This window comes from Plecotus auritus (assembly GCF_963455305.1).
Source record: "Plecotus auritus genome assembly, chromosome: 14".
In the NCBI taxonomy this organism is placed as follows: domain Eukaryota; kingdom Metazoa; phylum Chordata; class Mammalia; order Chiroptera; family Vespertilionidae; genus Plecotus; species Plecotus auritus.
The window spans coordinates 10,585,074-10,611,620 of NC_137780.1; the positions used below are offsets into that span (position 1 = coordinate 10,585,074).

Sequence of the window (26,547 nt, forward strand, 5' to 3'; positions counted from 1 at the left end):
CTATTAGCAGTTGAGCTGCTGTTTCCAGGGAGCTGACTGACGGATGCTCCTGTTCACAGGTGTCAGTGTCACGGTCACGCTGACAGCTGTGACACGACGAGCCAGCCCTATCGGTGCCTCTGCTCCCGGGAAAGCTTCACCGGGGGACTTCAGGTGAGTGCTGCTTCATGGCTGGGAGCCCCAAAGGAGGGCGGGGAGCTGGAGAAAGAGCGAATATAAGTTCTTCGAACTTACCAGTGCTTTGGGCCTATCTGTTGGGTATGAATAAAAATATTTGATAAGAATCTAAAATGTCAATTATTTTAGAAAAAAAATTACAGAAAAAAATAAAAGCCCTCAATAATGTTGAAAATTTCTTTTAAAAAAATAAACCCTGAGAAATAAGTAATAAAACTAAACCCAGAGGGTTTCTTTATTTTTTCCTTGTTTCATCAGCATTATCCTAATTTATAAAACAACTATGAAAAAAGTGTGTAGATTTCTCAAAAAATCAAAAATAGAACTACCCATATGACCCAGAAAATTCAGTTCTGGATATTTATCTGAAGACATGCAAAACACTGTTTTGAAAAGACATGTGCACTCCTAGGTCTATTGCAGCATTATTTGCAATAGCCAAGATACAGGCATAACCTAAGTGTCCTTTGGTGGATGAATAAATAAAGCAGTGGTTGCCATTTGTGACAACATGGATAGACCTAGAGGGTATTATGCTAAGGGATATAAATCAGACAGAGAGAGAAAGATAGTGTATGATTTCACTTCTATTTGAAATCTAAAAATAAGATAAATGAACAAACCTAACAGAAATAAACTCATAGATACGGAGAATAAATTGATGGTTGCCAGATTGGAAGGGAGTTGGAGGAATGGGTAAAAAAGAAGGGATTAAAAGTACAAATTGCCAGTTATAAAAATAGTCACAGGGTATAAAGTAGTAAGCATAAGGAATATCAACAAAATAGTAACTATGCAGAGTGTCGATGAGTACTAGATTTATTGGGATGATCACTTCCTAAGTTTATGTCTAATATAATATTGTGTGCTAACTGTAATTTAAGATAAAATTTAAAACTGGCTATTAGTTTGATAAGGTACGTTGTTTTCTGAGCTTCTCCTATTTTATTTTGACTAGTTAGTTCCCACCCACCTCCAACCCCCCCCTCTCCTCTCTCTCCCTCTTGGTGCCCCATCCATGTTTCCTCTTTTCTCTCTCTTGAATTTCTCACATTGAAGTGATTAATATTTTATGATTCTTAGGTGATTTCATGCTTCCCCTTAAAAATAGAGCCGTTAAATGAATCCCAACTCAGGATTGGTTACAGAAGTCACGTTGGGACTTTCAGCCTTGGTCTCAGGTGGTGACTGTTAGATTATGAACTAGTGCAATAATTAACCATAATTTAGGTGGGGAATACATTTTAATGCTTCTTATTTAGACATAAAGTGCCTTTAGAAAACAAAAAGTTGACTTTTTTGTTATTTTCCTGTTTGACACCTTTTGATAATTTATGAATTTAGCCATAAATATAAAAACAACAAATAGCTTCCACTTTAGCAAAATTTGGCAAATGCAGCTGAAGGGAAAAAGTCAATAGACTGTTACACTGAGTGATTTCTCAGTCCTATATTTTCAACAAGGTATTGAAAATGAAAAATGATTTTATAAAACATAAGCATGGCATTCTCTTTTTGTTATCATTCAAAGTATTTTAATACATGTGGGACTCAATGTGTCTGAAAAAGTTGTCTTGCAATAGTTTGAAAATATACTGACTCAAGTGCTTTACACATTGTCCTTCCTTTTAAAATAATGTTTTAAGATAAGCCATTCATTTCCTATTGGAACCAATGTTCTTTTTAAAGATCTGGACATAATCCAAAAAGAATGTCTTCAATTTCACAGTATTATGCTAACCATTAATAATATTACTCAATAAACAGGGCTTTTGTGAATTACATTACAGCCATTTGGCAAACAGACGAACACGTAAGCCTTGAGAATATGCCAGTTCTCGGCAATTGTCAGGCCTGTGAGAAAGTGATTTTAGCAGGAGCGAAAATGAATGAAGTTGGGAAAAAGCAGTGGAATGATGAATTCAGGAGCAAGTTCATATATTGAGCCATTCTAGGGAATTTTCTGTATGAAGCAGTCTTCAGTTGTTCATAAAGATTATGTCACAAATCGGTGGTCCATAGGGTTTTTTTTGTTTTAAATTTAAAGAAGCATTCTCTGGTATATAGGCTTCTAAATCTCTCCACTCTACCACCCTTGCTCTTTTTTAGATCATTTCCTAACTAGTTGTGCCAGTAGCTTTATTGCAATACAGTACCTTTGTTCCACCTGCTCAGAAAGTCCATCATCACTTTCCAAAAGTATGTGTTAAGTTCATAGATACAGACCACAACCTAGGAAGTGGAAGCTTGGGTGTGTGTCATGTATGTCAACTAACAGGGTTTTGTAGCTACAATAGGCCTATTCTATTTTTTGTGGGGTTTTTTTTGGTTAATCTTCACCCAAGGATTTTTTTCCCATTGATTTTCAGAGAGAGTGGAAGGGAGAGGGAGAGACAGAGAGAAACATCGATGTGAGAAAAGACACACATTGACTGGTTGCCTCCCACATGCATCCCAACCAGGGCTAGAATCAAGCCTGAAACACAGGTGTGTGCCCCCAACCGGTATCAAACCCAGGACCCTCAGTCCATGGGCCGATGCTCTATCCAATGAGCAAACTGACTGAAGCTGTGCCTACTCTTTTCACTAATACTTACCTGTTCTAAGAGTTCAAGTGTTGATAGAATCTAGCTTTAAGAAAAGTGTTAGGAGTTGAAACTTGCAACCTTAGGATTTTCATTTTATTTTAATAGCTGCGTTCACCTTCCTGAGGCTCTAGGCCAGGAGTGATGCAATGATCGGTGCCTCCGCCAAGCACTGGCACTTTGTTGGCTCCTTAGCTATTCTTTCATCATTTTGTGACATCATTACCTGCAAGGGTGGCCAAGCGTTCACAGAGCAATTCATTAGGAACCATGAATACTCCTCTTATTCTTTGGCTCTGATTTGTGACCCTTTTATAACATTTGTCATGGCTTTTATGAATTAACTACAATCAAACTATCAATATGAATCTTAGTATTATAAATAGCAGAGCCAACTTAAAACATTTTATGTAATAAGCCTTCCTTCCATTCAGTAATTTGATGGTGGAACATCACACTCTATAATGCTTATTATGCAAATGAATATTTCCTGTTATTTTAAAGAGTATGTTCCTTTAGATCACAAAATTCTGAAAATATGAGTCATCATGACTAACTTGTGTCTGTCATATTTGTACTATACATCAAACTCCACCGCTGATGTTTTCTCTTTGCTCACAGAAAGATTTTACTCCCAATGTATTTCATTTTGTGTTATAATTTTTGTAATACTGATGAATTCATTTTTATTAACTATCATTCAAGCAGTTCATATTATAGATTCTACATTAGTTGTACATTTAGTGAGTCAAGGTCAAGTATTTCATTTACTCTCTGACACATGGTGATATTTTTAATCTTTGAAAAACACTTTCACTAGTAATTTCCCTGAGATAGATATGTGCATAAATGCATTTAAAATATAAGTTAAGAACATGAAAAAGAGGTTAAGAGCATGGGGGTATCTTGAGACAGATTTATAGAAGTAGCAAATACAGATGATGAAAACAGAAAAAAATAATGAAAAATGATATTTGAAGGGATAAGGGTAAAGGATTTCCAAAGTTGAGGAATGGCATGGTTCTTGGAATTCTAAGTAGACTGAGAAAAAAATAGGTAAGATATAATAATTCTGCTGGTCACCAAAGACCAAGAGTAGATCATAACAATAGCCAGAGAGAAAAAGTCAAATGATTTATAGACACAAATTGTTAATAAATGGTGATACTAGATTTCTCAAGTTACAACGGAAGGCAGAAGACAGTGAAATATTACCTTTGAAGTGCAGAAAGAAATAACCAACACCTCTAGAATATTTTATTTGTAGCTAGACTATCAGTAAAAGCATATAATGCCTAGGAATAAATTTAACCAAAGAGGTGAAATGCCTGTACTCAGAAAACTACAAGACATTAAAGAAAGACATTGAAAAGGATACAAATAGAAGGATATACCATCCTTGTGTGTCGGAAGGATTAATACTGTTAAAATGTTCTCAATACCTAAAGCAATATACAGATTCAGTGCAATCCCTATTAAATACCAATGACATTCTTCTCAGAGCTAGGACACTTACTCCTAAAATTATTATGACCCCCCACCCACCAAAAAACCCAGTAGTCAAAGAGAAAGAACAAAGTGGGAGGTATCACACTCCCATATTTCAAACTAAACTGCAAAGCTACAGTATTCAAAATAATCTGGTATTGGCATAAAAACAGACATATGTAGATCAATGGAATAAAATGGAGAGCCCTCAATTATATGGTCAATTAATCTATGATAATAAAGGGAAAGATATACATTGGGATAAAGAAGAGTCTGAAATAATTGGTGTTGGAAAAACTGGACAGATGAATATGAAACTAAGAAAAAAAAGAAATTGGAACACTGTCTTTTACCACATACAAAAACAAACTAAAAATGGCTTAAGGACTTACATGTAAGACCTGATACCATGAAACTTCTAGAAGAAAACATAGGCAGTAGACACTTGACATCCATCAGGGAAATGCAAATCAAAACTATTATGAGATACCACCTCACACCTGTCAGAGTAGCTATCATCAAAAAATCAAATAACAAATGCTGATAAGGATGTGGAGAAAAGGGAATTTTCACACACTGTTGGTAAGATTATAAATTGGTTCAGCCACTATGGAAAACAGTTTAGAGATTCCTCAAAAAAATTAAAAGAAAGCTGTCATAAGACATAGCAGCAATTCCACTTCTGGATATATATCCAGAGAAAACAAAGACCCTAATTTGCAAAGCTATATGCATCCCTATGTTCATTACAGCATTATTTATAATAGCCAAGATGTGAAAGCAACCTAGATTTCAATTTATAAATAAATAGATGAAGAAGATGTAAGATATATAAGTGTGTATATGTGTGCATATACATATATATACAATCAGATTTATTAGGCACATATCTATGTTAAGTATTCATTCAAGATAGAGTGGAGGTGGCTGCATTACTGTGTGTCTTTATAGTTCTCATGAGAAGACTGATCATTTGCTAGCTTTATTCAACAAATATTCATGCAATGCCTTCTCTGTGTACAGCCGTAACATCCTGATTACAGATGCAAGTATTTGAAAATATTGAAGGACTTTTATATGTGAAAATCAAAAAAGATTCCCTGGAAGACACGAATTACTATAAAACGTGGAGATGACTTTAGTTCAAACATATCATGCATGCCCATAATTTTTAATTAACAAATAATAAAAATACCATTGGCACTTTAAATATTAAAAGAAAAATTTAAATGTAGCTATACTGATGAATGGATTTTTCAAATTTGTTAATGGAGTACTCAAGTCTAACACTAGGTACAATTTCCAGTATAAAATAGTGTTCTGGGTATTCAGGTGAAGATGGCTCATAGGTAAATACTGTGCTCACCTCCTCCCCCAGCCACATCAAAATTACAGCTAAATTATAGAATACTCATTATTGAGAACAACCTGAAGAACAGCTGAAGAGAAGTTCTGTGACCAAGGATATAGAAAAGAAGTCCTGTGGAGACTGGCAGGAGGGTGAGGATGTGGGATGGGCAGGTCCTAACCCATGGTGTGGGGATTAAGAATCAGGAAGGATATCCCAGCTATAGGGTCTCGCCTTAGGAGCAAGGAGTCTCAGCCCCATGCTGAAGTCCACAGCCTGGGACACCAGTGCTGGGAGCAGGAGTCCCCATCACATCTGGCTGTGACAACCAGTGGAGATTGTATCTGAGTGAGATGGGGGCTGCTGGAGACCTAGAACTCCTTTTGAGGGGCCCAGGCATGGACTCACTTGCTCACAGACTCACCTGTAAGCCCTAGTGCAGAGGCAGCAGCTCCACCTTGGACCTGGGGGAGGAGCTAAATTGACTGGCTTTGAGGCCAGGGCTGAGGAGCAGGGGTCAGGGCAGTTCTCTCCTGGGATGGAAGCACTGGCAGGTGCTTTCAAAACTAATGAACAAGAGTCCAGCATTCACTATCTAGACATAGATGGTCTGCATTCACAATCCATCCTGTCAGGAGCCCCATGCTGAAAAGTACATAGATTATCAGTTATACTGATATAGAGACAATGTGTGCAACTGAAGAAGTTGTCCAGATAATTCTCCTCACAGTCTCTTTTTCCAGCTGTAGATTTTATTGGGTGTTTTTCCAGTCCACTGTAGAGCAGGGATGGGCAAGGTACAGCCAGCGCGTGGACCATAGAAGGCCCGCGAAATCACTTGGTCTGGCCCTGTCAATGCATTAGAGGTGAGTTAATTAAATGTTTGGCCAAATATAGCACGCTAATTTTTAAGTTGATAATTTTGTGTGGCCCGCGAATGGTGTAGTAAATATCCAAATGGCCCTTGGCAGAAAAAACGGTTCCCCATTCCCGCTGTAGAGGTACAGACCAGGCATTATGTGAATTAGAAAGGTTCTAAAAGTAGCCACCACATATTACAGTTGAAAGTCAGACAGGCTATATATGGTCATTGTATTGCCACCAATATCTGGTCAGCATTGCCCAATAGTATTAGTAGTTATTTAATTTATACTCTTCATTTCAGCACCTAGAGAGCAGGGTAAGTACGTATTTTCTGCAGACACTTTAATCATAAGAGAATGTCTAGCCAGAGGAAAGATAATTACTGAGAAAGGGATATGTTACTGAAGGATAAATACAGGAGCATTTTCTGTCTTCTCAATGGTGAAGACTGGTAATTGTTTTGCATTTGCTAATTGAGATTACATGGCCATCCATAGGTAAAAATCTGCAGGAAAACATTGCACTTACCTTTAAATCTTTAATGTTACTATTCAGTTAAATGCCAGGCACAGGAAGGTACAGTCCTGTAACATGTCATAAATGTAAACAGTCTATTAGGTCATTCATTCACGCATTCATCAAATGTATATTGATCACCTATCGTGTGCAAAGCACTGAGTAATTTTCTGTCTAGATTCTCTTTGCTGTTGGAAGTTTTACTTCCACCTCCCTCCTCACTCCACACACAATCTATCATTGATAATAAATCATCAGATTTGTCTAACAATGCCTTTGTGGTTGGAGCAGTTGAGCCACATAGGGAAACTTCTATTGGGGAAAAAATAGTTACATGAGTACTGTGAAGTGTTTATGTTTATAAGGATGCTTTTGTCCACCTAGAACACAAAAGATAGGACACTAAAGTGGCATCATTTGAATAACAACTGAAATGCCAAAGGAAAGAGGAAGCTTGCGAATAGAGTCTGAGGACAGTTATTATTATTAGAGATTTAGGTTCTTCCAATTTCCAACACACTGCTCTGGCAGTCACTGACAGAAAGGAGCAATTTGCAGACTTTCAGAAGATCTCTAATTCATTTAGGCCACTGGGGAATAGTTGAACAAATTACCTCTTTTAGCTCAGCAAGTAGTGCTGTAGTGGTCTCTGAAAAGTAAGCATTTTATGGTCTCCCACTTTGAAACAGACTGCTTTCCTCTCCTCTGCACAGAGCCTGGGCTGCCTGCTGGTCTCTGAATGTTCCAGCAGGGAAGGGGGGGAGAGGGGGGGAGTTCAACATTCCAGGGCTCTCAGGTCAACACCTCCCTTCCTGGGAGATGTTTATCCCCCTGAGCCAGTATAGCAGCAAGGTGGTTAGGAGGGAGGGCTTTCTCCGTAAATTGAGTGCCTACTGTGTGTTAGGGCTTCTTGGGACTCTTGCAGTGAATAACAAATGCACATGGCTGTTCTTGTTTATTTTCACACTCTAGTTTATAATCATTGACATTCTAGTAGATAACTTTAGAAAAAAATTTAATTTCTTTTCCTGAGTTTTATCATCTGTCAGATGGAGGTAATAGCAACTCCTACTTCATAGGTTGTTGGAAGGATTTAGTTAGGCTAACAAGTAGGAAGCACGCAGACTGGAAACCGTGTATTTTAGGTATTCATTGGCATGAATAGCACTGCTGTAGAGACACCTATGGGCATTTCTCTGTTAAGGGTAGAAAGAGAAATAGTTTTTTTTCATTTTCGTTCCTCTGCTTGAGTCTAATAAGGACAACAGATAAGTCAATGAACTATTAAATATTCTATGTAACTTTCAGTGACTTAAACAACTGTATAGGTGATTGGTTAAAGAAGATGCGGTACATACATGCAATGTAATACTACTCAGCCATAAGAAAGGATGAAATACTTCTTTCCCAACAATATGGATGGGCCTTGAGAATATTATGCTAAGCGAAATAAGTCAGACAGAAAAAGTAAAAAAACATATGGTTTCACTCATATATGGGATATAAAACGGAGAGCAATACATGAACAGACAAGACAAAATCTCATAGACACAGACCACAGTTTGGTGGTTACCAGAGGGAAAGGGGGCAGGGGGGATAGTAAAGCTTAAAGCGGGGGGTCTAAATATATGATGACAGAGATTTTGCTTGGGTGGTAAACACACAGTGTGATACACAGACAATGTGTCAGAGATTCCACAGTCTGTTCCGTGCTTCTGTGTCTCTGGCGTTAGCTGCTTGTAAAGTTTCCAGATAGAACTTTTTAAATGAATATTTAAAATAGTTTAATCCGCTTTTTAAGTCATTCAAAACTGGGTTGTTCCGTTTTTTAATTTATGTGTGATGAAGACAGGTTATTTTTGAAGAATCATGGTCCTCATTATAAACTTGACCTTTCAAAGGGCATTGAGTCTGTTGAGCTCCTAGGTGAGTAGCTTGCAGGAAGATCTCGCCCCTGACCCCACCTTCCCAGGGACTTCCTTGTCTGGCCAAGAGAACATTTTCCTATTCTTTCTTTCAGAGATACACAATGGGCATTTAAGATTGCTGGATAAGTGACTGAATAGATGAGGCACTGCTATATATTTTTTAAAAAAAATTTAGATGTAAGTTGGCACTTTCTCTGTAAAATTGAAGGTATTAAGAAATAATGGATCAAAATAGAAACCCCTGAATTCAATAGATCGTCTTTGCTAGTCTGTAAGAGTGGCAAAGGAATAGTGTATTGCAGTTTAATAATTCAGAAAAGAGAAATCACCTGGTGTACTATTAGACAATAATGTAATAAAATAAATTTCATCAGTGTCTTACAGATTCTATAATTTTCCTTCCTGAATATGTCCAAGTATTTGGCTGCAACTTAGTGGAGTGGATTAGTAGCCTTTAAAAAACTATCATAGTGTTAGCAGTGATGAATCAGTGATAAAGTCCTCGACCCTGATATAGCCATGATCTAATCTTATAATTTGAGCATCCAGGGACACATACAGGGAGTCCAGTTAGTACGGAAAAAAACTGAAACATAATTGAAAGTGAAAAATGCTCAACTGGACATTGGGAAACATTAAGTAGAAAACGGTCTGGTTCATAAATGGCATAAATATAAGGTACATATATTTCTAGATTTTAGATGAAACTTTAAAATTATTGGTAGAGTAGGGAAAATTGTGAGAATTCAGAAAAGTATTTCTCAAGTTTATCATTTTAAAAAAATCATAATTTACCCCAGACTTACTCATGTATCCTTCATTTTGACATGGTTCTTCTTGTATTATCTAAAAGGAATTGTAAAGAAACACACTTATGAGACCAAAAATGTGTTTCATTAATTTTTTTGGAGGAACAATCATAAATTACCTTTCTTCTATAGTCAGATGGATGAGATTTCTTTTTTAAAAAAATACTGAATTTATTGGGGTGACATTGATTAATAAGATTATATAGGTTTCAGGTGTACAATTTTATAATACCTCATCTATATATTGTGTGTTCACCACCCCACGTTAAATCTCCCTATGTCAGCATTTATCCCTGCTTTACCCGCTCTACCTGTCCCCACCCCATCCCCTCTTATAATCATCATACTGTTGTCTGTGTCTATGAAGTTTTTTTTCTTCTTAATTCCTTCACCTTTTTCACCCAGCCCCCCAACCCCTCCCCTCTGACAACTGTCATTCTGTGCTCTGTGTCTGTGATTCTGTTTTTTATTTTGTTTGTTAGTTTATTTTGTTCATTAGATTCCACATATAAGTGAGATCATATGATACTTGTCTTTCTCTGATTGGTTGATTTTATTTGTGACAGCATGGATGGACCTAGAGAGTATTATGCTAAGTTTCATTCATTTTATAATCAAAGAATAGACTAAGTATTTCTTCTCTTTTATAGTCTTTGTAAACTACACAAAATGATAATAACCTAGTATCATCCTTTAAATCAAAAGCAAAGATATGTCACTGTGTAATTTAGTTCTATATGTTTTAAGTCAAATTTTGCAACAAATGTAATTGTCATTCCTCAGAATCCTTACTTGTATATATAAGCATAAAAATGTTTTATCTTTTAAAAATCATATTCTGTTTAGTGGTAATTCATAAGCTCTCTTCCTACATTTTGCCCCCAAAGAGAGCCATTTTCTCTGTAGTGTCTTACTGATATGTGTATCATTTAAACATTTTAATTTTCTTAGTTTTCTTAGGGAAATGCTACATGCAGATGATGAAAATGATGTATAGATTTCTTATAACTGTCCATGCAATTGCATTTCATTTGCCCTCAATTTTTACTACATTAGTAATAAATGCGTACTGCAAAAAAGTTATAAAAGGTAAGTCATCTATAACTCCATCACCCATTGATAATCTCAGCAAATACTCTTTAGTTTATATCCTTTAGATCTTTTATTATTGTTATTCTAAGTAAATCTGTATCATCTGTCTCTATATCATCTGTCTCTATCTTCTTAAAGTTGTAGCTCTGTATCCATATCCATAGATGAATCTGCCTTTATCTGAAAAACAGGGTTATACTCTACATATCAATATAACTTGGTTTTTTAATTCAAACTACATTATGGCTATCTTTCTACATTTGCATTTACGTATGATTGTATGATATTCATTTGAAGATTATGGCATTTTCAAACAATTCCCTGTGGGGCATTTAACTTGTATTCTTTTCTTCACTGTTATAAAAAAAATCTTATATGTTAACAAACTAGCTAAACTTAGTAGAAATAGATCTTTTAGGAACACACAGCTTATCAACTCTTTGGCTAGGATAGCTACCCCTCTTCTCCACTCCCGTAACACTCTAGTAATACCTAGACCTTGATCCTATCACTTTGAACTGAAATAATTAATTTACTTACATGTATCTTCCATAAAATGCAAATTATTGACTTGTATGCTTTCTGTGTCGTCCACACCATAGGAGCTTAATTGACAATTGCTATACTGTTAACTGAAAATTCACATGATGTCATTAATATTAAAAAAAAAATTCTTGAGGAAATGTAGAGAGGGGGCACAAAGGGAATAATTAATAAATGGTAATGTTTATGTAAAGATTTCAGAATTGGCTGTTATTCGATGATTTGCATAAAGCACTTCCAAATGTAAAATAAAACTCAATTTCTAAAAGGAAGATGAAGCAATCATTAGAATATTATCAACTCTGGGTCTTAGATCAGAAAGATTTTTAAGTGAAGGAATTGACCTCTTCAAGTTTTCTCTCACCAATAATCATTTGTAAATCAAATTTATTTTATATAATCAAAAGTTAGAGATTAGGCATCAGCTTGAAGTCAGACATCTTAGTTCAATTACTGGTGCTGCCACCAACTGTGGAAAGTAACATGAAATGTATATTTTCTATGTGCTGGCATTTTGGTGAGCATTTGAAATGGATTATTTTATTGAATCCCTTAAGCTTTGGGTCATAGTATCCCAATATTAATTTATCTTCCTTGATATGCTATCCCTATATTCTTACGTAATAAATTCTATCCTATTAAATCTTACTTTTCTCATCTATAACATGGGGGTAATAATACCTGACTCACAGGATTGTTGTAAAGACCAAGCATTTGGCAGAGTGTCTGTCACATGGTGAGCCCTCAGTAAACATTGTCTACTACTTGGTTATTAGATTAGCAACTGAGGAATAAAGAGGGTAATTAATATGGTCAACATCATTAACCAGCAAGTCCTAAAGTCCACTTCTGTGAAACTCAGTTTCTTTACCTCTGAAAGAAAAACACTTAATTCAATATCTTAATGTTTTTTTACTCAAAATAACCTGAGAATAATCAATAATATTTCAATAGTGACCAACATAAAGTCTGGAGCATATTCTGCATTCAAAATCTGGAAGTTACAAGACCGGGGAGGGGAAAGGAGGAAGTAGAAAGGGGTCAAAATTCAACAGAGGTGTTGGTCTCCAGTTCAAGTGACACCAGCAGTTTACAAGACTGCCCCATGCAATAGATTATTTATAACCATTCATAGCAGATTCTGTGATATAACTGTACGGGTCCATGATTTGATTTAGAGGACACAACCCATAAAGTGGAACCAGGAGCAATTTATGATCCACATTCATTTCTGGTTAATGTTCATCATCTGTAGGGACAACAGCAGAGGAGGCCTTATCACATACTTCCTTCCCAGGAGCCATCAGATATCATTAGGGTCTGACTATCGCTCAGAAGCCCCAAGTGTGGGGAGACCTGTTCCAGTTGGACAAGTAGAAGAAGAGATGCAAACTCACTTTCTGACTTCCTGGCTTTGGAGGAGAGAAATGAGCTCATTAAATTCTCTTTCCCAGGTCGATTAGCCATGCAATTAATCTCATTCCTAATTTTTAAAAACTCTATTCATTCCATCACAATCTTGGGCCAAATGCAAAATTTTGCTACAAGACGATGCCCAAAGCCTGTTTTTTCCCCTTCATTTCAAAGTATTCTTACCCATGACCTTGCTCACCCTATGATGGTGTTTTTATTATTCAAGTTGCACTTTCTCGAATAAAAGTGGGTGGGAGTTATGACATGGAAGCTGCGGTCCTGTCACCCTGATTACAGATGCAGTTTGTCTTCTCCAGAGCAACTGCTGGCTGTTTGAGTCTGGGACGTTGCCTACCCGAGCTAGTGGACCGAATCCAGCAAAAGCTTCCCTTCGCTATTTGTATGAAGACAATATTTATTTGCTTTATGCTTGTGATCTGAAAAAATAAAGTCTCATTTAAGACTTTGTCCTGATTGTGAACCTAAAAGCCATTATCAGAAGGTCATGGTAAATCAGACTGCACTAAGTACTATATCAATGTTCCAAAGACAAAATCCAGACTTCTTCAGTGTCTAGAATCAAAGAGGAATTTGCCACTTAATGGAGTGGTTTGGGCACTACCAACCAGTTCTTATTCAAAAAAGGCTAGCCTTGCCTGGCCGGTGTGGCTCGGTGGTTGAGTGTGGAGGTATGTAAATCAGGAGGTCACGGTTCAATTCCCAGTCAGGACACATGCCCAGGTTGCAGGCTCAATCCCCACTGGGGGGCGTGCAGGAGGCAGCCAGTCAATGATTCTCTCTCATCACTGATATTTCTCTCTCTCTCCCCCTATCCCTTCCTCTCTGAAATAAATAATAATAAAGAAAAGGCTAGTCTTTTGTGGACAATTAAAACCTCTACTTCCATTGTCCATCTGTTCTTGCATGCTGTCTGCTCCATCCATTAGAGCACTTCACATATTAATCATAGTTATTTTAAGTTCCTGGTCTGACAATTTCAACACCCCTCCCTTCTCCCCTTTCGCTGCCCCCCGCCCCCAATACCGGATTTGGTGGTGGCTGTTTCTTCCTATGGTATTATTTTTGCCTTTGGTATGCAGAGCTGTTAGTTCTGTGCCAAGAACAGTTGTTGACATTTTGTCTGTTTAGCTTTTCACTTGCTAGGATGGACTGGCAGCTTCTAGGCTCTTCACCTGTGGGAACAGACACTGGAAGTCAAGTTTTTAACGTTTTGATAAAAAAAAATGTAACAGCCACGGAACCGTCACAACTTTTCACTGTTTATGAAGATCACTTTGCATGATTTTAGTCCGCACGGCCACCTTCACACTGCCATGCCTATCATACGCAAATTTCTGATTTATAAAGCATTTTTCAAACTGTAACAGTTGCTGGCTTTTAACTCTTTGATATTAGCTTATTCCGTCTAGTACAGTGGTCGGCAAACTCATTAGTCAACAGAGCCAAATATCAACAGTACAACGATTGAAATTTCTTTTGAGAGCCAAATTTTTTAAACTTAAACTTCTTCTAATGCCACTTCTTCAAAATAGACTCACCCAGGCCGTGGTATTTTGTGGAAGAGCCACACTCAAGGGGCCAAAGAGCCGCATGTGGCTCGCGAGCTGCAGTTTGCCGACCACGGGTCTAGTAGAAGGGCCTGATTTGTAAATAAAACAACAAAACAATCACAGTTGTATATATACTTGTTGTTCTGATGTGACTTTATGGTCCTAGTGCGAACGCTGCCTGCCTCTTTACAATGACAAGCCTTTCCGCCAAGGAGACCAAGTTCATGCCTTCAGTTGTAAGCCCTGTCAGTGCCACAGCCATTCCCGAAGCTGCCACTACAACATCTCAGAGGACCCCTTTCCATCGGACCACCACAGAGGGGGCGGAGGAGTCTGTGATGATTGTGAGCACAACACCACAGGTAACTAGCAAATGACCATCCAAACTAAGGCCGAGTTGGCCTGTGAGGCCCATGTTATTTTAAATTGCGTTATTGCTTTCTTGTTTAAGGAAGTGCTCTCCTGCTGTTAACGTTTGAAAACCAAAGTTGGTTTACCAAATCTTCATAATCGCAACTAATGAAGTAGTTTTCAGAAATAGTAATCTAGTCTTTGACTATATTCAGGAAAAGCCTCCCTCCCCCACCACCACATTTGATTCAGGTATGAATATATTTTGGATAACTCAGGACTGATTAGTTAGAATATGTACGTATCTTCTTTAAATAAGTTTTCTTGTGTGACCCTGATCTCCCACTATGTATGAATTCTCATACGGAGATGTTTACATGAATTTAGATTTGGCATGGACTCTGGGAACCTGGGAATGCTCTTTGTAAATGCTAATTAAATACAGAGTTGATTATCGAAGTCTCGTTCTAAAACCATTCAGCATTTTGAAGGGCTAGTATATTAAAAGCAGAAGTAGGCAATCTCTGACTTTGTAAAATGTAACAGAACAGGTCTTATGGGTTTGGAAGAGTGCTACTCTGAAGTCGAAATGAATTTATTAGATAATTACTGATGGCCTAAAATGTCACACAAGAACTTGGGTAGATGCTGGGAATATAAAGATTAACAGGATAAAGAATATCCTATCTTTGTGTGTATTAGTACATAGTGGGAAAGCTCACCATTGAAGGAACCATTACAAAGTGGTCTAATGCAGCAGTTGCCAACCTTTCAGACCTCAGGGACCACCAGCGGTCTGTGGACCACCGGTTGGTGACCGCTGGTCTAATGGGTGCCAAGGTAGGGCAAGTTCAATAGGCGTTATCCAGGTAAAGGAGTGAGCGGAAGGGGGGTTGGGAACGAACAAAGGTTCCTAATAAGAAAAACAGTCGTATAATGTCCTAGAGGAGAGAAGCATGGAGACCCTTGAAGACCTGATAGATGGGAAATGACTGATTGTAAGAAGAGGCGCTAGGAAGGGAGTCAGGGGCCAGATTTTAGAGGCCTCTAAACACCATGGCAGAGATTTTGGTTTCTATCCTAAGGTAAAGAGGTGTCCTTAAGGGGTTTATACAGGAAAGGAACATGATAAGTTTTGTGTTTTTAAAAGACCTATGTGGTTATCATGTGGAGAGTGGATTGGGCAGGATCAAGTGTGGTCTGGGAAGACCAGATAGCGGGGTACTGCAATTTGTCCAGGTGGGTGCAACGCTGGAGTGGATGGCAGGTGGTGTGGGTGGAGACAAGTGCAGGAAGGAAAGTGACAGCACCTTCCAAGCAAGGCAGGAGGAAGCTTCGAGACCTTTGCCTCACATTCCAGTGTGAGCAACAGGGTCAACATTGATGTCAGCCATTGCGACAGGAAACACGGGTGGATCAAGCTTGGGGAGAGGGTGGCAGGTTCTCACTTGGACATGGTCACTGCGTGTTTCCAAGAGGAATTCTGTTGAGGGCAGGGGGACTTGGTTCTGAAGCTGCGTACCTAAGAACAGCCCTCTGTAGTGCCTCAGAAAAGATCCCTATCATCAGCACACTTGAGTGGCACCTTGCATGTATGGCTGTTTGTTCATGTATGTTCATTCCTGTCATTATTCAATTAAGACTCCTCTTACCCTCATGGCTACCAGAAAGCTCTGTGAGAAGGGTGTGATGTGTGTTTTGCTCATGACTACTCCTTCCTCAGCACTCAGCACAGAGTTGGGAACATGGGAATCACCCAAGGAATATTCATGAAATGGCAGGAGATATTTCTAGATTGGAGATAGGAATTTGAGAGTCATTAGCATATGTAAATGAAAATATTCTAGAAATACCATGAAACGATTGAATGTTTAATTAGTCCACAGCCAGTGTCCATCAGAATGTGCATTTTCACTTGATTATTTCCTTAGTTTTCTAATATTGGGCCAATCTGGACAATATTTAAGGAGAATACATGTTTAAATGGGAAATTGATTGCCTTGAGTTCTATTTTGGTGGTTCTGTATTGTACTTACATTTACTTTAGAGACGGCCTGTAGGTTAGATTTGTTTTTCTTTTATAAGGGAAAACTTCTGATTAGTAAATTGTAAGCTATAGGAATTACCTGATTTTTCTAAAATGTCAGACTATTCTAATATTTAAAATGAAGTTTGTTTGCTATGCCTAAATATAATAAATTTGTATTGATATTTGCAATGGAAAATTGTGGCCGTAAGCTCTAACAGAAGCATTTGCTTTTAATTATGTTAACTGTAGAGTAATGAATGATATTATAGTAAGAGCAATCTCCTATTTGACAAGATTTAGTTCTGGAAAATATTCCTAATACTCCATACATAGTTGCTTCTAACTGGACAACTATCCTCTCTCACACAGACAGAAATATCTCATATTTGATTGAGGTCAAATGCCTAGCCCTGGAAATAAAGAAAAGTTTCAAGTTTAGAAAGAAACTCTTTCAAAACGTCTGGGCCCCTCCGAAGGCCAGCTTTTTAGAGGTGTGGCATTTTATAGCAGATGGGAGTTTAATGAAGGAAAGCACAGTTTGTAGCAGGTTCATTGTTTCATATGCTCCGGATCACTAAATTGGCAGGTAGAGATGAAAGGTGCATTAAAATGGACGTCCCGAAAATTATAGAATTCCCTCCAAGGAATACAGTCTTTAATTCTGAACTATGCAGCTGATTTTAATGAGCTAGAAGTCATAACGCATCACCTCTCGCTGCCGCAGGACGGAACTGTGAGCTGTGCAAGGAGCACTTTTTCCGGCCAGTTGGGGCGGATCCTTCGGCCATGGGTGTGTGCCAGCCCTGTGAGTGTGACGCAGCTGGCACCCGAAACGGTAGCCTCCTGTGTGATCAGGTGAGTTCTCAGTGTGGAAGGTAAAGGATTGCTCCCTTTCAAAGGCTAATTTGACCCTGGCTGGGGTAGCTGAGTGATTAGAGCATTGTCCTGATAGGCCAGTGCTGTGGGTTCAATCCCTGGTCCGGGCACATACAAGAATCAACCAGTGAACACATAAGTAAGTGGAACAACAAGTCAATGTTCCTCTCTCCCTTCCCCTCTCTCAACAAATCAGTCAATGAAAAGCTAATATGGGACATCATCTACTCATAGAATCGAGGACTGTGCTTCTCAGGATGCCCCCTGTGTGTGTGCATCTCAAAGAGATGGCTGCTTTCGGAGCGCTCCTGTGCAACTGTTAATTGGGACAGGAACTGTCAGGCTGCTCGGGGGGTCCTTTGCAGAGAAGAAAGGCTCATTTTATTTTTACTTTCACAAATGTCAAAAACAAATTGGAAACTAGGGGGTTCAAAGTAAAGTGGAAAGTAAACTGAGTATATGTCTGGGAATTATTGGACAATTAATGTTGATAAATGATGTTAACTAAACAAAAACACATTTCCTCCCCAATTCCATAGAAGACAGTCTAACAAAGGTCATGTACGTACACACAGGTCCAGATGGTAATTATGATAGTTGTGCTTGTAAATTTTATATTCCGGTCTTCTCTCTATCTTAACAGCACAGCGGATTTTTACAATTTTATGCACTTTTATTACAACATCACAAAAACTAGTTTCTGACCTACATGAGCACAGATTTTAACTCACCTGGGTCAATATATCCTACCTCAACCCAAAGAATGGGAGAAAATATTTGCAAAGCATATATCCAGTGAGACTTGTCTCCAGCATATATAAAGAACCTTTACAACTCAATAATAAAAAGGCAATGCAATTAAAAATGGCTAAAGGATCTAAATAGATAATTCTCCAAGGAAGATACACAAATGGCAATAAGCACATGAAAAGATATCCAGCATTATTAGTCTTCAGAGAAATGCAAATCAAAACCACAGTGAGACACCACTTCACGCTCACTGGTATGGCTGTTGTTAAAAGGATAGATAATGATACGCATTAATGAGTCTGTGGAGGTCATTGGTGTTCCCATAGACTGCTGGGAGGATGTAACATGTACATCCACTTTTACAGACAGAAAACAGTCTGGCATTCCTCAATATATTAACTACAGAGTTACCATATGACCCAACACTGTCTCTTCTGGGTATATGTGCAAATAAAATGAAAACATAAATTATCACACAATCTTACTCATGAACATAACTCCTTTACTTATAATAGTCAAAATGTTGAATGATCCAGTGTCAACTGATGAGTGGATAAATAAAATGTAGCATATTCACTCAATGGAATATTATTTAACAGTAAAGAGAAAGGAAATAATAATATATTTTAACATGTCCTTTGGTCGCAGGAGTGGGGTAGGGAGAGGGGAGATTGCATATTTTCCATGTGCAAAAACCTAGGTTAAAAATGCATAAAACAAAAGACATACTTGGAAGTGTTAACATTTTTTTCTTTGTTTTAGAAACATTTTTTTTACCTTTTTCTATTTCTGATTGCTTTTTTGATCATTTTTAATAGCAGAAATAAATAGGATTTTCATGAAATCCGATATGTAGCCAGAGAGAGCTGCATACAGGATTCTGAGTGCAGATACAATGGCAGAGGTGTTCATGGATTTAATGCCTCCAACGTTGTTCATCTCTAAATCCATTCACATTTTACCTTAATTGTTCTTATTCGCTTATTCTCTAAGTATAGACACAAAGTCTGTGTGCCACAAAAAATTATTATGACAGGTGAAAATATCATGTCAAGTCCACCTCACCTAAATAATATTTTCTAAAAACATTTATTGTTGTTTTCAGTGGGATAACAGAATCCATACTAAAAAAAAAAAAAGTTGCCAACGTTGTCAGAATTCTAAACTGTAAAATTGAACTCAAGGACGTTTTCTAAATTCAGTCGCAACCCTTAATAATATTAGGGAGCATACAGGAATATTAGGCAGTTGTTCAAGTCTCATTTTGCTGTAATAACTCAGGAACCGAGCCAACCCCAAATGGCCCGGACGACCATGTAGTGTGCTCTGGGTTCTGGAACGGAGCTTCCCTTTGGCAGTTGCCATTTGACACTCAATCCAGTCTCATAAGACATGGTGTGTTCGCCTTCTTCTTCCGTTGGAGGTGCTGTAATTTTTCCTCCTGTGGATGCCAAGATCTTGAGACGGGCATGAAGTAATGCTCTGAGTCACTACCACCTAAAAATACCAATGCCAAAGTCAAGACACATAGCGCAATAATCATATTGTATTAATAGGAGAGTGGGAAAGGGAGAAGAGTCATTATTTTTATTGAGGAGTCCTTCATACAGAGTCCTTCATCCCTAGGGCTGCCATGGATGAGTTTTAGGACATCCGTGTACACCTTTAATGTTTTTTGCTGTTGACACTATTACAGATGTCCCTCACCCCTCCCCACTATGCCCCCTCCATCCAGCCTCCCCCCACCCCCAGGCCTTCACCACACTATTGTCTGTGTCCATGGGCTAAGCATATATGTGCTTTGTTTAATCTGTATGTTATGTAGGAGTGTTTCCATTTATTTGTTTGTTTATTTATGTCTTAGAGGGGAAGACTTTTAGTACCTTCATCAGACCCAAAAGGTATACATGAGCCAAAAAATATTAAAATCCACAACCCTGGGAAAATAAGTTCATTTATCTTAAGAACAGCCTTGGCTGTTAGTACAGATTCATAATAACATGAGTTTATCAGGATGTCACTACACTCTGTTCTCGTTTCCTTTGAACTTGGTGCAAGAGTTATTTGACATCTTGCCCGAGTCTTTTCCTAAAATCGGGTGTGACTTACATCCACAAGAACCAAGCAGAGCCCAGGCCTGGGTGGCGTTTTAGGAAAGTGTTCCAGGGTCTCCTGAGAAGGGTCTTTGAACTCCTACAGTCCACAGATGAAGATCCCAGTCAGCTCCGACCCAAGGTGGGAGTACCCTGTCTGGCTCCAGCCTGGCCCTTCACTGACCCTGCCCTTCATATGGTAGCTGGTTCCCCATGGTGGGCCTGCTGTGGCCACCTGCCAGGTGATGCTGGTGAGGCAAGGAGACTGCATGTGGCCTGACTCTGTGGAAGACATTCAAGAAATGCTGTTTGGGTGCTTTCCTGTTTGGGATTTTCTCCACCTCCCCACCTCCCACCTTCTTTCTCTCTTACTTTGCTGTATTCCTACATCTAGCCAAGGACACCGTGAGGGTTAATCCTCAGCAGTCTAAGACATAGGCGTTCAGCTCGAGAGCAGTGCTTCTCCATCGCTGAATATGCATGTGAATATCTCAGATGCCTTTTTCTTTTGACAGATCGGTGAGGTTCTTTACTGAGATTGTGCCGTCAAACATGGGAGTTGGGACTTACACACTACATACTTTATTCAGAAGAATATAGGCAAGTGTATAACAATATCATTTTGAACAATAATGCTTATGGACAGCTCAAAGGCTTACCATGTAGTAATCCTTGGAGTCCTCCAAACAGTTCTGGTAGGAAGGTATCGCAATTATCCCCATTTTGTGAATGGAGAAATAGAGGTACCAAGAGAATAAGAACTTCATCCTCTGTCAGATGTCTTTTAAAAGGCAGATTCTGGTTGTGCAAGTCTGGAGTAGGGACGGAGATTCTCCGTTTGTAAGAGCGTTCAGGTGATGCCTTGCTGCTGGTCTATGGACCACTCTTTAACATGGAAGTTCCCGGAACACTGTCTATCAAAGATGCGCCAGTGAAAGAAGCTGGGTTGTGTGTGGGTGGGGAGAGGGGTAGTTGAGAGCCTGTCCCTATGCACACATGTGTACACCTGGTCCAAGTAGACTCACTCTGTCCTGTCCTCTGAATCCCATCTTAAAATCAAATGCTTTTCTAAGTTTTCCACACCATCAAGCCTCTGTTAAATCATAGCAGAATTGTACACTAAATTAGAGGATCTAATTTAAGCCACTTTTTTTAAAAAATGGAAAGAACAATAAGGGGATCTGAGAGTTGGCTGAAAATGGGAAATATATATATAGTTGTAATTATATGAAAGAAAGAAGGATGGTTGATTGCAGCGCTCAATAAAACATCAATAGACTGCTGCAACAGAGCCGGAACCGAGAGAAAGGATTAGGAGACATTAAAAAATAGATTAATAAGGCAGGAGGCCCGGGCTGGAAATGAATGAGGTGAAATGGAAAGGCATCAACAAAGGAAGTATTTCCCAGTCTGACCCATGGAAGATGGAATAATAAGGAATAAGGACCCGACTCATGAAAATTGATTGTTCCTCCACAGTGATAATTTTCAAGAAAACACATTACAAAATGAGGCAGAATACACTTTCTCTGCATAATGTCCTATTTCCGGCAGTTCATCAATGCTTTTTCATCTGCTCAAAACTAAGTCTTTGTCATTAATTACTACAACGTGTCCAAAAGTCACCATGTGAATTTTCCAGAAAATATATGGTCTTACCTTTTGTGTTACCCAAATGTTGTTGTGTACAAATTGATGTAATGCACAAGTTTCTATAGCCTATGAGGAGCTTGCTCCTGAATCATGTGATATATGGATATTGCCTGTGAGCATTAAGGTGGTGAAGGATATGAAAGGTGGAGAGTTTATAGCTTAAAGAAAGCCTTGAAGCCCTGGCTGGTTTGGCTCAGTGGATGAGTGTCAGCCTGTGGACTGGGGGGGTCTTGGGTTTGATTCCGGTCGGGCACATGCCTGGGTTGCGGGCTCTATCCCCAGTGGGGGGCGTGCAGGAGGCAGCCGATGATTGGTTCTCTCTCATCATTGATGTTTCTATCTCTTTCTCCCTCTCCCTTCTCTCTAAAATCAATAAAAATATATTAAAAATAAAAAAGAAAGAGTTGAAGATTTGGGCGTAAGTCATGTGGTCTCTCATTCAGAGACTTACGGAGAGATGAGTAGTGACATTTCTCTTGCAACTGCTAAGCTGAGCAATACGTGATGGAGAGGTCCGGCTACAAAGGATAAAAACGAAGGTGCCAGTGTTATGCCCAGATTTCGTGATCCCCAAAGACCACCAGGGATCTAAGTCTGATGCAAAAGCAAAGAGCCTTTATTCGAGCTAGCTCGAGCTCAGTCCCACACACACACAAACCGGTGTAGTGGCGAGGTGGGGAGAGAGAGAGAGCTTCAACAGGACAAAGGTTTTATAGGGGTCTGGGGCAGGGGGAGGGTCCCCTGAGTTGGCTGACCCCGATTAGTCAGTTCCAAGTCACCTGAAGGGACTAGCAAGGCTGTCCCCTACCTACACAGTTTTCCCAGGCTTGTTTGGATGGCGGTTATCAGTAGAATGAGAGCAACCTTTCATAGCTTACCAAGAAGTCTGTAACTATTTACTGATTTGCTGTACTGAGAATTTGTCCTTCTGCTCTGTCTCTCCCTTAGAGATTAAGAGGAACAAAGAATACATTTCTCTTGACAGACCTCCTATTCAGTGTTTTGTGCACAAAAGGCATTACGCAGTTAATAAACTTGCTGCAGTCTCTCGATGATCTGTAGTCCTCCCGATCCCGCTCTCCTGTCTTTCTTTCTTTTCTCAATTCCCAGCTCCCTACCTCAGCCTGGTTCAACCTGTCAGGCTGGCCCTGGCACCTGATGGGTGAAGGAGCATGCTACGGCATAGCCCAGTTTGGGCCTAGCTGCTTTCTTGTAGTTTTTCTTGGAAGGGAGGTTATTCTGGGGACAGGAGGAAGGGCCTAGCACAAAAATGGAGTCTCTGCCCTTTCACCGGGGTGTAAATTGGAAAAGAAGGGGAGAATGGGTCTGATCTTGATAGGAAGGTTCACACTGAACAGTTATCCGAGAGAGATGAGGTGGCTCCCCTAGATCACCCCACTCATAATGGGGTGGAGCAGAAATTCAAAGCCCGAGGCCAACTTGAGGTTCGGGACCCTGGGTCTTCCTTAAGGCAGCTCCACAGCCCGTTGCTAAACTGGCTGTTTATGCCCACTGCTCAACGGTAGGAAGGCACATACCCATTTGATTTGGGAGCATTATGCCCGGTCTGACTATAAATGCTTAGGAATAACAGTGTGCATATCATCGAGTGTCCACATCATTTCTCGAAAGCGATACAACTGTCAAATGAAGATTAGGGTGATGCCGAGGCATTCCTGTGGCTCCCTGGGCACTTACACATGCCAGGCTTCCAGCTCATTATCTCACATGCACACTAACCAGTGTGTCAGGGTATGTTTTAACAGCCCGATTCATTTATTTTCCTTAGCATCTCAGATGGACATCTTCCTCTCTTAAGGTTTGGAATTTATATTTTCCCTGGTCTAGCAAACTAACTCTGTAGCGAGCAGCCATTCTACTGTGTAAGTTCATAGCAACCTGAACCAGTTTTACCCAAATAAAACAAAATCAATATCGTTAAACCGAACGAGTTAACTCTCCTAAAAGCGTATTTCTACACAACATTAACTGTAGACATGGAAAATTCATTTATTCATGTTAGAAATATTTTTAAAATGCCGTGGTGAGATCCTTCATTTTGATAAAGTCCTACCATCATCTTGTTAATAAGCACTGTATTAATTTTGCAGCAAATTACAAAGAGACCGTGCACTGTATGGCTGTGCCATTCAGCTGACATTTATGAAACACTCTAATTTAACATGGTGACATCTATTACATGCATCTTTTACACGTTAGCGATAATAATCTCTGAGCGAAATAGACCTAAACCTGCCAAAAAAAAAAAAAAAAAGAAAAAAAGAAAAAAAAAGGAGGGGGAGATGATGCAATATGAAATCATTCCCCTTTGAGAAGTAGCACTATAATTATTATAACCACTGCTGGGAACGGCAAGTGTGGGGAACCTCTTTATACTCCTTCCGTCTTGAGACTCAAAAGACTGAGAAAAAATGTGTTCCATTCCTACCGTCGTTTTGTTTGAGCATGCCTCAGAACGTTACCCTTTGCACACCCCTTGGAGATTATGGTGGCAAGCTCGGAAGCCATTTCTGGGAAACGCCTTTTGAAAGGGGTGGGGGACTGTAAAATCACACCGGCCTGACAAATGGAAGGCATTGTAGAACGGCAAAGAAAAGACATCTTGGTTTTCCACCCAGTAGCAGCCTTTCTTCTCGGATGAATGTTTTCGACAGCTGAGCAAGATGATAAACAGCCGTATCACAAAAACACTTAAATGGAAACAAGTATGGTGATGTACGTCATTCACCGGGCGTTCTGCAATGCGTGGCATTTATATGTGGCAGAAACCACTGAAGATCCATTTATTTATTTTGCAAGTGGAATGAGTACCTGGCAAAGGTAGCCTGTTACATTACTGTGGACTTTTCTTCTCTGGAGAGGCAGAAGCTCAAGGAAAGAAATCATTGTACGTATACCAAATATACATAGTAATTCTCAGAGTCTGCATCCGAGGGCTGAGCAGACTCCTGGCAGGGAGAATATACTGTAGATGGATGTTAGGTAGATGATGGTGGTTGGATTGACGGGAAGATGATAGGCAGGCCTGTATATACTTTTCCTTAGAAGCACCAATAATGCTGCAAATGAAGTATTTTATAAGTGCTCTTTTTAAAACCAGTTGATTTCTAGAATTTTCCTTCAGATGCTCAGTAGTAGGAATTCTCCACTATTGACTCAGTTCACAAGCTCTCTGTTTCTCTGATGCCCGGTGCTGGGTAAGGATGGCGGTGCAGGTGGAAGCAGTGGTGGGAGCTGGGAGGTATCACTCAGGTACCGTGACCTTACACGACTCAGATTGGACGTGATCCAGCGTTTGCGGAGTGACGCTGCGAATGAGTTTATCAACAGAGAAGAATAGGAGTCTAAGCATTTCTATGGGAAAGAAGTCTGGAGTCACTTATATGAAAGAAAAGAACATTCTCAAGAATCTACTCATCAATTAGAAGATATTTTTGGCCCTCGTTTGTATCACTTTTCTGCTCAGACAAAACCCTCTAAATCAAATTCAATTTCCAGGGTAGGTTTCGTGTTCCTAATCTTTTGAGTTCAAGTTCTGACTTTGCTGGCATCATCACTGTCACCTCCTTGGCTCTTGGTGGGTTCTGGGGAAGATGTAATCCATGGACCAGCAGGTGGTTTCTACCGCCTGCCCAGTGAGTGAGTAGGAAGGCACATAGTCCGCTATTTTTCAAATGTTGCTTTAAATTACTTACAATTTGGTGTCTGTTACATAGAGAACCTCTGTGCTCACCTATTTTCTGGCCTTTAAATTATGTTTCATATTTTTTAAACACAGAAGTGGTGTTTTCACACATACACATACACAGTGATCATGTATGGATTATTCGATGTCTTGATTTCACCCTGAAAGAATTCCATCTCTTAATGTGGAGGGTGGTGAAGAAAGCTGACTCGAATGATTACTGCAGAATCTGACTCTTTCCCCTTGCCACTGATAACCCCGCCAGCCTCATTGTTTCAGCTGTCACACAGTTGACTGTGCATACTCACCATGGCCACATGGCCTGGGACGGTAGACTTACACAGGCTGGTCGGAAATGGAGAGGCCCTGAGTGTGATCACAAGGTAATCTGTAGCCACCGCTAGCCAGCGTCAGTGCTATTCACAGAAACTCACTAAGTAATAACTGGACTGCTGGGCCGATTCTTCCATTTGCATCCAGCGTCCCAGAGAGATAGACCACCGCCTTGACCTTCCTGGGGACTAGCTCTGGCCCCCTTGCTGTCCGATTAGTAGCTGATACCAAACAGAGTGAATGCAGCATGGCGGTTATGAACGTGGATTTGGAAGTTACGCCACTTATAAGCTGCCTGGCCCCCAGTAAGTAACATGATCTTTCTGAGGTTTGGTTTCTTCTTCAGTGAAATGAGGAGTCAGGCATTTCATAAATGGTAACGTGACTAACACTCCTGCCGTCGTGGAGCTTACATTGTGATG

The 26,547-nt window shown here is 39.5% G+C and overlaps 1 protein-coding gene across 1 annotated transcript in view; it reads left to right on the top strand.

Annotated features, from left to right (window-relative positions):
- Positions 1-26,547, top strand: part of USH2A (usherin) — a gene marked incomplete at its 5' end in the record, with an annotated part of 419,390 nt that overhangs the window by 36,688 nt on the left and 356,155 nt on the right. The window contains 3 exons of the mRNA XM_080650916.1: positions 60-153; positions 14,501-14,696; positions 17,439-17,569. Of these exons, the coding sequence (XP_080507042.1) occupies positions 60-153; positions 14,501-14,696; positions 17,439-17,569 (421 nt within the window). The remainder of the gene's footprint in view (positions 1-59; positions 154-14,500; positions 14,697-17,438; positions 17,570-26,547) is intronic.